We start from the raw sequence: 15,304 nt of genomic DNA, 5'->3' as shown, positions 1-15,304 counted from the left end.
GGAGAACAACCTTTGAGAGAGTGAACCAACAACCAGAGGGTGAACACACAACAAGGTTCTACTGAGGGAACCAAGATCTTCGGGATAAAACTCAACCTTAAGCAAAAACCCGAATGTACAGAGTGAAGTTTTACAGAGGAAGAATCGAGAGGAAGAAGGTTCCATTCGAAGGACTGAGTAACATTCCAGATAGAGAATCTGATATTTTCTCACCCGACGATGACGATGACGAAGTCGAGGAGGTTCCAGCCATTGCGGATGTAGGAGCTCGGGTGCATGACCAGTCCGTACGCCAGGATCTTCAGGAAGGTCTCAATGGTGAAGATGATGAGGAAGACGTACTCCACTTGTTCCTGAAAAACAAAACGCTGTGTGATATGCTGTCGCAGGGTGCTGAAGCCAATCCCAGCGTTCTATTTATCGCCAGTCTATAACAGACTGTATATGTACTTTATATAATTTTCTACAGTTCCATGTTTGATCTTTTCACTGTAGATAATGTTCAACAACAAAAAAAACCATCACATGTCCAGAAAAACATTTAGTTAAATCCTAAACCATCCATTTTCCCACTGGGAGCTCCAGAATTTGCAGATATATTTTTCCAAATGGGGAATGAGACTTTCTCTACCTCGTGTTTTCAGCAAAACCTTCGAGAATTAGTCTTTTTAAATGGTCTGAATAGTTTGAGGTCTTGTTTAAATAGTCTGTGTACTTCAAAAAAGTGTGGCTCTACTCTAAAGAGTTGAGTCTGATTTAAACTATTACACTTTATTTAAGAAAAAAATAATCTTTGGATTCAATTAATGAGTCTCTCTGTGGTTTAGAGATCCAGTGTAGTTGAAAGAAATCAAGTCCAAAGAGTCTAAGGTCCTGTTTACGTGACGATGTTTTAAAGTGCTCCTTTTCAATTATGTAAAGCAAAATGTAGTGAAAACACAAAAACTTCCATTGTGTTTTGGAAAGTTGTTTCCATGACAACGATGCTCGGAGGCTCTGAAAACGGCTCCCAAGGTGGAACCTTTGTAAAACACTCTGTCGTGTAAACGTTGCTCAGTGGATGCACAATCAGAACAAAGTTTCCTCCGTAGTGTCGTGACTCCCAGTCCATATTCTCCTGGGACTTGGTACTTTTATTTTGACAGTCACCGTAATAACAATCCAACTTGGTCGTCTGTCCAGGAGAATGTCAGTGTTCTCCCAGTGTTGATGTTTATAGCGTTTTGTTCTCTGCGTGCATGTGTGTGTGGTTTCATTACAAAAACAACCAACAGCACCAACTAGTGGCTCAACGTGAACTCAACGTGAAAACTACATCGTTTTCAACATTTGTGCCGTGAAAATGTGAAACGTCTGAAACAGAAATGTGAAAATGATGCGTTGCGTAAATGGAGCCTGGGTCTGGTTTAGTGTCGTCTGGGTCTGGTTTTGTAAGTCTGGATCTACTTCAACGAGTCTGGAAAACTATTAGCTTTATCCGTGGAGACCGCTTTAGCTGAGGCCGCTGTGTTTTCCTGTTTGTCAGCTAGCGTTAGCTTTGCTCACGGTGGCTGAGACGTCACTTCAACACAAAGTGACTGCATGGACAACGAGTACAGTTGGACAGTAAATCAAGAGTGTTCGAGGGAGAGAGTGATGAAGTAGAAGTAGAACCATCAGAGCAGAAACTCCTCAGATCTGATCACAGACACATCATTCATCTCCTGCACCCACGTTTACCCCTGACCCCTGACGCCTGCAGCTAGAGAAGCACTGAACACTGAGGAGCCTCACTCAGAACCCAGCTCCAATGCTCCAACCTCCTGACGATTAGGCCCCCAGAGTCCACAATCGTTTGTTATGAAGCAACATTTAACACTGCAGCTTCTGCCACAAGCACGCAAAGAATTTATTACTGTGAAGGAAAACAGAGATAATTGTCAAAGCTTTAATGAGTTTGCTAGAGTTGGAGGACGTGACCATCTCAGCCCCGCTGCCGCACTAACTGCAAAGGTTAGGCCCCTTTTACACCACCGCATTTCATGTGAAAACACATAGTTTTTGTGGTTGTTTTTTGTTTCAGAAAGGTTTCGCATTTACACGTCAAACAATATCAGTTTCCACGAAAACAGCAGAAACCTTGAAAACAATGTAGTTAGCATGCCAGGCTACGAGTGGGGGCCGTTGTGTGTTTTTGTAATGAAACCACACACACATGTTCACGTTCTAAACATTAACGATGGGAGAACGAGGACATTCCAGTGGACAGACGACCAAGCTGGATTTTTCTTACGGTGACTGTCAAAATAAAAGCACCAAGTCCAGGAGACTATGGACTGGGAGTCATGACACACTGGAGGAAACATTGTTCTTATTGTCCATCTACTGAGCATGTGCAGAAGAAATACTACGAGTGTGGTGACTATGCACCGCAGCAGCGTTTAGCATCACACTCCCAAAGCGCTCTGCATCGTTAACCACATTCACAGACACGTTCACACACTAATGGAGGCGCCACAGCCGCCGGGGGTGAGACAGTCACTAGTTTAGAACATTAAAAACTCACCAGGTCGTGGTTGGTGGAGTTGGAGTCATCCTCTGGAAACGGTTTGGACACTCCCAGAGCAACACAGTTAGCAAAGATGGCTAACAGGATGAAGATATCGAAAGGTCTGACAAACGAGCTCAGGAAAGAGTTTTGCTGTTTCTGGTGTTCCTACTTTGAGCACGTTCATCGAACATGAATGATACCAGATTGTCAACGATGTCACCTTCGGCTAAGTCCACCCTACGTGTAGCAAGCATTAGCATTTATTGATTATTGTAAGCACGTGAGCTAGATTCGGAATGAGTAGAATGGCCGCTGATCGATCGGTTGAAGGATACTTCCACTCGACGATTGACAGCGCTGCTCGCCTGATTGGGTTGTTGAGCTTCAGACAGAACAACGCTCGAGGAGCTCGCTGCACCTGATTACTGCCCTGTACCTGTGGAGACAGTGACGTCATCAGAATAATCAGTAACACAATCGGCATAATCACTGACATAATCAGCATAATCGATGACATCATCAGAATCACCACATCATCAGCGACGTCAGTGACGTCTTTCGAACAATCGATGACATAATCAGCATCCATTACAAAATCACAAGCATCGATAACATCAGCAATGACTTCATCAGAATAATCAATTGAAAATCAGCATCATCAGTTGAATAATCAGTATCATCAGTTATGTAGTCATTACATCATCAGAATCAGCTCACCTGTTTTTAGCTTGTTTCTAACCTGTTGTCTGACAATTTTGACATGTTGTCTCAACCATCCTTAAGATATTGTCACAAGATTTTTGCGCATTGTCTGAGCACGTTGTCTCAAATAATTGCGGTGTGTCTCACAAGATTTTTAATGTGTTGTCGCACTTGACTTTGGCACATTTTCTCAAAAGAGTTTAACACATTGTCTCAAAATATTTTAGTGCATTGTCTCACAAGATTTTAGCACGTTGTCCCACAAGATTTTAACATGTTGTCCTACAAGATTTTAACACGTTGTCCCACAAGATTTTAACATGTTGTCCTACAAGATTTTAACATGTTGTCCTACAAGATTTTAACGCATTGTCCCAGAAGATTTCAGCACATTGTCCCACAAGATTTTAACACATTGTCTCAAAAGATTTTAACACATTGTCTCAAAAGATTTTAGCACGTTGTCCCACAACATTTCAGCACGTTGTCCCACAACATTTTAATGCATTGTCTCGAAAGATTTTAGCACATTGTCTCAGACCATTTTAGTGCCTTGTCTCAAAAGAGTTCAATGCATCGTCTTAAAAAAAATCTGCACGTTGTCCCACAAGATTTTTACACATTGTCACACAAGATTTTCACACATTGTCTCAAAAGACTTTTTGCATGTTGTCCCACAAGATTTTAACACATTGTCTCAAATTTGTTTAGCGCGTTGTCCCAGAAGATTTCAGCACATTGTCCCACAAGATTTTAACACATTGTCTCACATGATTTTAGTGTGTTGTCCCACAAGATTTTAACGCACTGTCTCGCAAGATTTTAACGCATTGTCTCACATGATTTTACTGTGTTGTCCCACAAGATTTTAACACGTTGTCTCAACATTTTTTAGCGCGTTGTCCCAGAAGATTTCAGCACATTGTCCCACAAGATTTTAACACATTGTCCCACAAGATTGTAACGCACTGTCTTGCAAGATTTTAACACATTGTCTCAGACCATTTTAGTGCATTGTCTCACCTGTTTCTTGGCGTGTTGCCCTCGTTTCCTTTGCGTTCCTGTTGAACTTGTGGTCGAGTGAAGCGTGTCGGTCCTTGTCATCCTCACACTTCCCTCATTTTCTCCATCCAATTCCTCGTCCCACTCTGCATCCTTCTCCTCGCCTCCTCTTTCTTCTCCTCCTCCTCCTCCTCCTCCTCCTCCATCCCCCTCTCCTCCCTCCCCTTCTTCCTCACCCTCCCCGCATCCGTCTTCTCCATCCACTGCCTTGGTGTAGCCGTTACGACCATTACCTGTAAAAAGTACACAGAGTACTCTCCTGTCACTTATATTTTACTAAATGATAACATTCATCACATAACAAAAGATGGATATGAAGACTGATTGAGGTTCAACATTAAGTCTTCAGCAGCTTCAAGTCATTGTAAAAAATTACCAAAAAGCAAAACAAAGGGTTTCTTTGTGTTTCTAAACATTTCAGGTCAGTACAAAAAATGTCGCAATAAAATTCCAGAAATAAATATTTCCTAATTATTATTATTTAATCCCACAAAGAGGGTAATAATCTAATATTCTCTCCTCATTTCAAAGAACATAGAAATCAACATAAAGCAAACCTGCCGGTTTGAGTAGTTGCAGTATGTCTTATAACAATGGAAATGATTAGATCATCGGTAAATCAACTCGCTTGTATGAAATCAGTTTTTTAAAAATGCTCTTTTAATAATAAAATAATGTAAATATATTACTCTGGCTGTAACATGCTAACTCCGTTTACATGACATTTTTGAATTATCGTTTCAGCTTCGCATTTACACCTCAACGTTCTATAAATATTGTCTGTTCCCACGGAAACAACGGAAACACTGGACAGTCACGTTTCTCGATGCAGTTCTGGTTTTCTAATCTTCTGTAAGCAAAGTTTTTATCTCTGTTTAGATGTGGTCTAAGGCCCTGTTTAATGTTTTCAAGCTAAAATACACAAAACGTATGTTGCGTTTTGGTTGTCCATTCACATGACACCGGTGTGACTTTTCAAAACGTCTGGAAGGACAATAACAACTATGGCGGCCTCCAGAGTGCTGTATGTGCTGCTCACTCTTTTTAATTCAACAACGCTCCTTCAACAAACTGCACATGCCCTATCCCATCGTCTGGATTTAGTTGAGAATCACCCGTAACAGCAACCCAACGTCGTCGTCCATATGAATGTCTGTGTACTCGTAGTTTTCAAATGTTTATGGAATGTGGTGCTCTACGGCCAGGTGTCTGTGTGGTTTCATTACAAAAACAAACAACAGCGCCAACTTGTGGCCCGGCATGCTGACTGCATCATTTTCAGCGTTTCTGCCATTTCCGTCTCAACTGACATCATTTTCAGAACTTTGTCGTCCAAACGCAAAACCTTTCTGAAATGAAAACACAAAAGCGATACTCACTTGAAACACTGTGAAGCCAGGGCTCAAGTTGAGTATTTAATTCCTACTATTTTTGTATATGCAACTCTTGGCTATATTTATTTAAATGTAAGATATTTTATTGGTGGTGTGAGACGATTTAGTATGTGTCCATTAGTTCATCCATCAGTCTCCTTCTGGAGGTTTTTATGAGGCACTGATGTTTTTTTCTGGTCTGGCAGGTTCCCCCTCCAGTATCTCCTGAATATCGGTGGTCATCCTGATGTGTGTGTGTCTGATCAGTGTCAGAGGATAAGAGGAGGAAGAGGAGGAGGAAGAGCAAAGAGAGGAGAAATGTGACAGTTTCCAGAGGAGGTGAAAACAGAAATATTGTAGTGAACAGCTGTGACCTAGATCTCTATCTGTGTGTGTGTGTGTGTGTGTGTGTGTGTGTGTGTGTGTGTGTGTGTGTGTGTGTGTGTGTGTGTGTGTGTGTGTGTGTGTGTGTGTGTGTGTGTGTGTGTGTGTGTGTGTGTGTGTGTGTGTGTGTGATGTGGGCCGTGATTTATGTGTTGGTACCTGAGGACTCTGAACACACACACACAGATAAACCCAGATTACATGATTATTCCCCCTTTGCCCTCTCTCTCTCTCTCTCTCTCTCTATCGTTCCCTCTCTCTCTATCTCTCTCGCTTACGCCCCCCCCCCCCCCCCCCCCCGTTCAGTCATTTTCCTAGATTGCCTGCGTTTCCCAGCATGCTTTGCTGCAGCTTGCAGGTCTTTCCTTCCTTGCATGCCAACAGTAAATATAACAAATCAGGGTTTTGTAACATCGCCACTTGAAACTGTCGTTTTCTTCCGAATATGTTGTTAAAATCTAAACTTGTGACACTCTGCCACAACATGTTTGCAGTAGTGTCGTTTTCTGACTGAATCAACCATGAGAAACCATCTATTTAGCTTTAAATGTGACATATTATACAGAATATACATGTAAAATCTGGTACTTGGTCTCTTGGCCCTTAAAGACACCCAGTAGTTTAGTTTTTGACAATTCTTTGCTTGCTTGTGTTTGTTGTTTACATTATTCAGTGAACTACTGTGAACAGCACGTCTGGATTCCACCTCAAGTTAAATATACAGTAACTACAGTATAGCATTGTTGCTAACAATATTTCACTTGTTGAAAATCCCTCAGAAAGGCGCCGATTTAAAAAATACTGTGGAAGAGAGTCCAGGTAATCTGTTCCTTTGAACATCATAAAACACACGAGTCTGTTTGAGTTCAAGAGTATTTTTAAGCCCCTTTTACTCGAACATGTTTAACTGAAAAGACATTGTTTTTACGTTTAGGTTTCATGTTAGCACAGCAACTTTTTGAAACGATGTCCATTTCTACTGAAACAGCAGAAATGATGAAAACTATGTAGTTTTCATGTAAGGCCACTAGTGGGTGCTGCTGTTGTTTTAATGTAACCCCCCACACACACACATGCACTCAGAAAATAATACACTGTAATCATTAACAATGGGAGTTCATAGACATTTGTATGCACAGACGGCTAAGTTAGATCGTTGACTGTCAAAATAAAACTGCCAAGTCCCAGGAGAATATGGAGTGGGAGTCATGACACATTGTTGTTATTGTCCATCTACTGAGCATATGCACAACAACTAGTTACCACGGCCGTGGTGTGTATGGCCAGTAGCAGTGTTTCTGCTGTCGACAAGAAGACAAACCCCAGGCAATTTCATAAAGTTGCGTTCTCGCCTGTTTCCATGGTGTCAGACCTTTTTTCAAAAAGTTCCACCATGGGAGCCATTTTCCAAAAGTTGCATTTTTGAGCTCGAGAGGCAGAGAAAGTTGTGTGTTTTTTCACTTGAAAACGTTGTGGTGTAAAAAATGTGCCGTAATTGTAACTAGAAGCCGTGTTTCAGTTAAATAAATGCTGCAGAGCCTCAAAGCGAGTCCTGAGTTCAGCTTCCAGACAGCTGAGTCAGACAACGGCACTTAGCCTGAAGCTAGCATTAGCTTTAAAGAGGAAAATAAAGTCTGCCGCAGGTCGTCTCGCCAACACCCTGGAGGTTTCCTCCTATGACCTCGCAGCTGCCGAGTCCCGGCCAGTTTGTCGTCTGGCCAATGAGGTTCTGTGGGGGGTGGGGGGGGTCACGTTGTGTCCTCCTGTGGACGAGCTGGTGGGGCTGCTTCACCCGCAGGACGTCAAGAACCGTCTAATTATCCCCGAATTATCCCGAGTCAGCTCACAGCATCCACACGACAGTGTGTGTGTGTGTGTGTGTGTGTGCGCGCAGATGGCTTAGTAAGGACTAATGGAGAATATTAATATCTGTGAGGATGTTTCATCCTTGTTTCACTTTGGGACGTTCAAAGAACTCAAACCTGGTCTCAGTGACAAGGAGACGTCTTTCTTTCAGGTTTTGAAGTTTAGATTTAAAGTATTTCTATTCTATTCTATTCTATCTTCAGGAAAATGGAGACATGTGTGGGATGCTTAGGGCTTAGAAATGTGGTTAAATACAATTGATTTATATGCAGATCAATAAGAAAAATATAATGTAATGAAACTGCCAGTGATAACCATAATCAGTGCACTTAAATACAAAATATAGACTTCAAGTTCTATTATATTGTTAAGAAAAAAAAGTTTTTTTAATAGAATTGTTGAAAAAAATCTATCTATCAGACCCTAACTTAAAAAAAAAAAAAGCTCTTAAAATATTTATCTTCTGGCTTTCAGTGAGGAGTTTGCAAGTTCTACCTGACCCTGTGTGTGTGTGTGTGTGTGTGTGTTCCAGTTCCCACAATCCAGAGACATCCGTGTGAGGGTATCCAGTGACTCTAAATATAGTGTGTGTGTGTGTGTGTGTGTGTGTGTGTGTGTGTGTGTGTGTGTGTGTGTGTGTGTGTGTGTGTGTGTGTGTGTGTGTGTGTGTGTGTGTGTGTGTGTTTAACAGGGCATCTCATCACTCGCACACAAGTCCCCGTTCGCTTTGTTAACTTCCGACTTTTAATGCCCAGTCTGTGTGTGTGTGTGTGTGTGTGTGTGTGTGTGTGTGTGTGTGTGTGTGTGTGTGTGTGTGTGTGTGTGTGTGTGTGTGTGTGTGTGTGTGTGTGTGTGTGTGTGTGTGTGTGTGTGTGTGTGTCACGCTGCCCTCCAGCCTGGTCCAGCTGGAAGGTCATCAGTTCATTTCGTGCATGTTGGGGCGGTTGTTTCTTCTTCCTCACTGCTCAGACCGTTCCCACGCTGAAGTCGACAACATTGCCTCATTTCAGCTGCACAAAACGGACCCACAACCGGAATCTGCCTGAACGTTGCTTTTTGCCGACTTACTGCAAGTGAAAACGTCTGAAAGTTAGCAAGCGACTATATTTATACTTTGTACTGTAGTTGTTGACTCTCAGGCCAGTTGTGTTGTTGCTGCCTCTCTGTTGCACAACCTGATCGCTGGATGTAAAAAGCAAATAGTGTCCAATAGTACCCCTGTAGGACAAAATGTCAGCTTAACTAAGGTTTTCATTATTTTGATTTCTAAAGCTAGAACTCGAAGAAAACATTTTTTGAGAAACCTAAAGTGGTCCCATTAAGAAGCCCTGTGGAGCGCCACATTATGTTATTGTGAGGAAAGAGCCAATTTGTAAGAACAAAATCAGTAATTCAATGAAAAAGACAATCTCTAGCTGCAATATGGACACTTGTTGAAAGAAGGAGATCATTGAAAAGTGAACCCATTAAGAAAGAAAAATCTTGCAGAACCCTTTTTTTTTGTGTCTTTTGCCTTTAATCCAACATAATCCCAAATTATTTTTGTACTGTGTTTCTTTGGATTGAACTCGACGGCACTGCAGCTGCCATTATGACTTCCAATGCTCCCCAGCTTGTTTGTTGTTGTTGGTCTGTGTGCAAGTGGCGGATGATCCGTTAGCGTCACAGACAGATCACAAAGCGTAAAGTGGGAATATTCCTAACAATCTGAGCCTGCTAATGGGTCAGCCAAAATATTAAAAACACCAGCTCAGCATGGACTTCAAACTACAGCCTCAACATGAACGTCTCATTAAAATAGGTCAAAGGTGACCTTTGGGCCTGACCGGGGGAATAGAGCCATATTAGCCTTTAAATTTAAACTTTAACATTTAAATTTTTTTGTGGCTTGAAAGAAAATGTTGATATTTTTGTAAATTAAACTTTTACTACGAAAAATTACTACAATCTCAGCATGAAGCCAATTCTAATGAAACCTTCAGGTGAAGAATACAGCAAAGTTTCCGAAAAACTTCTCCTATAGCTGCGGCATTATGGGAGTTATAGACGAGTTTACTGGTTAACAAGGTAACTCGCTTTCATGGCAGCATCACCAGTGTCTCACCTCGGGTCTCAGTGTTGCGTTGTGTCCTCTACTCTTGAGAAAGTTGTTAAAGAAAATGTAGTTTGTTGATTTGGCGGGCTGGATTGAGGCCTCCTGCAGGCTGGTTTTGATTTGGCGGGCTGGATTGAGGCCTCCTGCAGGCTGGTTTTGATTTGGCGGGCTGGATTGAGGCCTCCTGCGGGCTGGTTTTGGCCCACGGGCCTCAATGTTTGACACCCCTGGTCTTCCCCATTTTAGCCAGACCCAACCGTGCGGTCAGTCTCTTGTGATACGTGTACCGCGATTGTTGATATCTCGATATCATGAGTGCAGCCCTAATTTTACACCAGGCTTCAGTCACTGACCCATTTAAAGGATTTCACAGTCAAACGTCGTCCTCAGGTGTCATAAAGAAGGATTATCATGTAGAAAGACTGTGTTTTGTTGAGTCTTGTGTAGATCTCAGTGTGTAACTGAGGACGGACAGACAAACTGGACATGGCCGTATCTGAGCCACGACGTCATGAATGTAAATCTGTACAGAGGTCTGGTTCTCCTCAGCGGCCGGGCGGTGACGCTGCGGTCGAGGCCAGTTTGGGCCGTTTGCCACACAGAGGATGAGACAGATGTTTCCCACAGAGAGGCCGAGCAGCTGGAGGCGGAGCGCTTTACCAAACCAACCGTGAGCCGGAGAAAAACACGCCCAAACTCCCGCGATCAGCACTCCGACTGTAGCCGTTTCCATGGAAACGACAGTTTCACAGCATATTTCCACGTTTCTGGATGAGTCGGTTTACATTGTAGTTCATGCTACTTGACATTCTTTGTCTTCTCTCAAGAAGAAACATTAAAAAATGGTTAATTAATATTAATATAATCATTTGTGCAATAACAGTATTGTCTAGTTGGCAAAGTTGGGTATGGCGTCCCCATATCTATACAACTGATTGTTAAAAAAACAAAACAGTTTTATACTTTTGACATTATCGACGACAACGAGACAGCTCTCCTTTACAATCGGTACAGTTTGGCCCCGTTACACTCGCTCTGCGGAACTGAGTGGAAATCAAGAGTAGCCAATCAGCTGGCCTCTCAACGTCTGAATTTTCTGGTGTGGAGATGTTACATAGTGATTTTGTTTCACAATAACAGATCTACTTCTGTTCATCCCGTGGAGTTCCACAAGGCTTTATAATGGGACCACTTGAGTTTCCTTATAACTCTTACTCAAACTAAAAAATCTTCTTAAATCGGACATTTTGGACCGTTTGGCTCTTCTATCTCCAAAATATGGGATTTATTTAATAATAACCATCATTTAAAAAGTTTTGTGGCCACTGTAGGTTTTCTTTTACACTTTGAGGTGGCTGTCCTTTAAAAGTAAATGCTCTCCTCGACTTGTCAAGCTCCTTTCTTTTTCTCCTTCCCCTTCACATTGTCGTCATCATGATTACTGCAAACACAGGAAGTCGCCATAGGTCAGACCTTGCACTGTGCAGGCAACATGAGCATGAGAGCAACCATTCGTCAAACTCCACCAGTATGTACAATCTCTGAGCCGTGACATCATAACCCGAGAAGTTTGATCAGTTTCAGGTGTGACCTTTGACCTCAGACAGCGTGGGCCGTCTCTTTGAAGCATGACTCACTTTAATCCGCTCGATCCCAATAGAGGATCAAACCTCAGCTCGCCGAGTGGAGATGGCCTCCGCAGACCTTCTGATAACGTAGTCATGGAAATGAGCATTAGGACACGTGACTTCATCTGTTGCCGTGGCAGCAGAGTTAATCCGACCTTTTGTTCGGTGCCGTGAAACAAAGCTTATTTCAAACGCTGCTTTAAAACCTCACGGTAACCTTTGATAAGGATGGAGCCCTTCGCAATGTCAGGGATTTTCTTTTCATAGCCGAAGGACGGTCGTAACATTGAAAACTTTTAATCTGAAGTTCTGCGGCAAGAGACTGAGTCGATTCAGAAAACTAAAATTTAACTGAATACCGCCAACGTCAGTATTCGACTTTCTTTTCCTGCTTTCTGCTAAATCGCAGGTTTTCTTGTGTTTCTGAAAATGGCTGAATAACAAATGTTCACAGGACGAATAAGAATCGATAACAACGCCTTTAAATTTAATGTGTAAACACAGCTATGTTTTCATGCTAATTAATTAATACATCTTTGCGTATTTATGTTTTTTTTTTCATTTAAAGGAAATATTGATGTATTTCATTTTTTGGAATATATGTCTATATGATAAATTAAAAGTTTGATGTGAGAAGCCAATTTCCCAGTAAAAGATAATATAAAGTATATTAGTCCACAAATTTGTTACGACTCCCAAGGTGAAACTTTTCAAAAACGGGCAAAAACGAAACTTTCTGGAAAGGCTCATGCTTCATCTTGTACTCTCCTGAAACTTGGAAGTTTTCTAGTTGATAGTCACCGTAATACCAATCCAACATGTTCGTCTGTCCATGTGAATGTCCGTGTACTCCCATTGGTAATGTTAAGAGCATATTATTTTCTTTGTGCATGTGTGTGTAGTTTCATTACAAAAACTACCAACAGCACCCACAAGTGGCCGAACATGAATACTACATAATTTTCAGAGTTTCTGCCATCGCCATGTAAACAGACGTGGTCTTCAGAAGGTTGCCATGTAAATGTGAAGCTTTTAGATATATAGCAAACATTGTATATCAACATGATCAAGAAAATAGAAAGAAAAATAACAACAGAAACCTGGGGCCAAACACAGTTTCAACACCTCTCTGATATTTAGTTCCATAAAGCTACAACACAGAGGAACTGAGACATAACTACTGTGGTCAGTAAATGCTTCATTGGAAGGAGCTACGGTCACTCTGTGGAACAGGACCAAATAAAAGACAAGACAACTGGTAGTATCCACATAAACATGACTTTCCCATGTGGCCATGCTCAGTTCTCATGGAAACGTGACACCACAACAATGACACAGCAAAGGAGAACGAAAAAAACCTACAAAAACACATGAAAACGGAAGGAAATGAGACACAAAACAACTACAAAGACAAACATGACAACCACCAACAGACTTAAGTTCACAAAACAATCACAAAAAGAAACTAAACAGCTACAAACCAACAAAAGACAACAAGGACACGCAAGAGGACTATGAAGGGACACAAAACAACCTCAAAGACACACGAATAATGAAACCGAGTCTCAAAACAACTAAGAGACAACAAACAACCACAAAGTGACACAAAACAACTGTGAAAAGACACAAAACAACCAGAAAGTGACACAAAACTACTATGAAATGACACAAGAAGATGACAAAGGGACACAACGCATAACAAAGAGACGACAATGACAAGTACAACGAGACACAAAACAACCCCAAAGACACAAGACGACTATGACAAGACATAAAAGAACTACAAAGAGACACAAGGCATCCAAGAAGAGATGCAAAACCACTAAAAGACAAAAATAATAAACTACAAAGATGCAAAACAACTCTGACAAGACGCAACAGGACTAAAGAAAAACATAAAATCCACAATTAGACGCAAGAATAAAAAAAAACAAAAAAAAAAAAAACTGCCAAATTGCCATGGGACACAAAACAACCACAAAAAAAGACTTGGAAAATAACTAGAATTTTAACACAACGTGACAGAAAATTGAACGCAGAATAGAAAACCTCAACAGTAAATGTCCACAGAGGCAAAAAAAAAAAAAATCGAAGTGATGAAGCGCTCAGGTCGGAGGATGGAGCAGAGCGCACTCACCTCTGCGGCTCTCCTCGTACATCTCCGCTGCTTCTCAGCTCCGCTCACCGAGAATCATCTTCAATCGATCCGCTCTCTGATCACTCTCACCGGGACTCTGGTCTTCATCACCTCCTCCTCCTCCTCTCTTCACCAACTTCTCCTCATCTCACCCGCGATTCACCAGAAGAAAGTCTGACACTAACACAGGTCTGCTCCGCTGCACATCACTCATCCGTCCACTCTATCCTTTACTCACTCACTCTCTCACTCATAAATTCATTCATCCATCCATCCATCCATCCATGCACGTGTTCGTTTACATCCAAATACGACGAAGAAGAAAAAAGTGAATAAAATGGAGAAAATGATGTAAATCCAAAGAACCGGGGGGCAAATTCAGCCTCTTCCTTCAGCTTGGCTTCATTAATCTCTCTCTCTCTCTCTCTCTCTCTCTCTCTCTCTCTCTCTCTCTCTCTCTCTCTCTCTCTCTCTCTCTCTCTCTCTCTCTCTCTCTCTCTCTCTCTCCTCCCAATTGGGGATTAAACAGAAAAAGCTCGTGTTAAAGGGGAGGCCAGCTGGAGACAAATTAAAGGCGCAGAGACAATAAAAATCAGACCAGCAACTTCATCTCTGGAGACATGTGAGCTGAGGAAGAGGAGGAGAGTGATGAGGATGAGGATGAGGATGAGGATGAGGATAAGCTACATAAAACCAGTCTATACCCACTCCACAACTAAGGATACCCAGTCTAGACCCAGTCCACAACCACAGAAACCCACTCCAGAACTAGAGTGAACCAGTCCAAAACTAGAGAAAACTAGTCGCACTAAAGAAAACTGGCTCTTATGAATCTCTGTTGACTGACCATGTGGATTCATGTGGGTTCTCCTTGGAACCGTCTTATAATGTCTGGGGCTCCAAGGTGGGAGTAGATGCTCTTATTTACTGCGTTTTCTTAAATATTATTTTAAGGTTGTTGAATCGAGCAAAATCAATGAAGTTGCTTATAATACTTTTTTTTACTATTTCTAATTATTTATTATTTTATTGTGTCGTTCCTGCTCATTTTATGAACCTTCCTTTTTATTATTTTTGTAGCTCGTGTGGTATCTAAACTCCTCTTGGGCTTACTTGTCTTTTTTTAATCACGTGTTTGCACTTTTAAAAATATTTTCAACAAGTTTTGTTTCATTTAATTGCAATAATAATTTATTTACATTGTTTTTTTCTTTCTCGTCTTGTATTTTCTGTTAGCTTATTGTTACTTGTTCCAAATTTGTGTTTTGGTTGGTTTGGTTGGTTGATTGGCTGGATGGATGGATGGATGGATGGATGGATGGATGGATGGATGGATGGATGGATGGATGGATGGATGGATGGCTGGCTGGCTGGCTGGCTGGATGGATGGATGGATGGATGGATGGATGGATGGATGGATGGATGGATGGATGGCTGGCTGGCTGGCTGGCTGGCTGGCTGGCTGGGTGGATGGATGGATGGATGGATGGATGGATGGATGGATGGATGGATGGATGGCTGGCTGGC

General features: G+C 41.8%; 1 protein-coding gene across 1 annotated transcript in view; it reads right to left on the bottom strand.

Annotated features, from left to right (window-relative positions):
* Positions 1-14,192, bottom strand: part of cacna1fb (calcium channel, voltage-dependent, L type, alpha 1F subunit) — a 41,669-nt gene extending 27,477 nt beyond the window's left edge. Inside the window, exons 1-5 of the mRNA XM_080470489.1 lie at positions 13,778-14,192; positions 4,256-4,527; positions 2,866-2,966; positions 2,546-2,651; positions 214-353 (exon numbers count right to left, since the gene is read on the bottom strand). Coding sequence (XP_080326615.1) covers positions 214-353; positions 2,546-2,651; positions 2,866-2,966; positions 4,256-4,527; positions 13,778-13,799 — 641 coding nt within the window. The 5' untranslated portion in view covers positions 13,800-14,192. The remainder of the gene's footprint in view (positions 1-213; positions 354-2,545; positions 2,652-2,865; positions 2,967-4,255; positions 4,528-13,777) is intronic.
* Between the last annotated feature and the right edge of the window lie 1,112 nt (positions 14,193-15,304).

This window comes from Lipophrys pholis, assembly GCF_963383615.2.
Source record: "Lipophrys pholis genome assembly, chromosome: 8".
NCBI classification, from domain to species: Eukaryota; Metazoa; Chordata; class Actinopteri; order Blenniiformes; family Blenniidae; genus Lipophrys; species Lipophrys pholis.
Note: the sequence above shows the minus strand (reverse complement) of the source record. Positions and strands in the feature narration are given on the sequence as shown.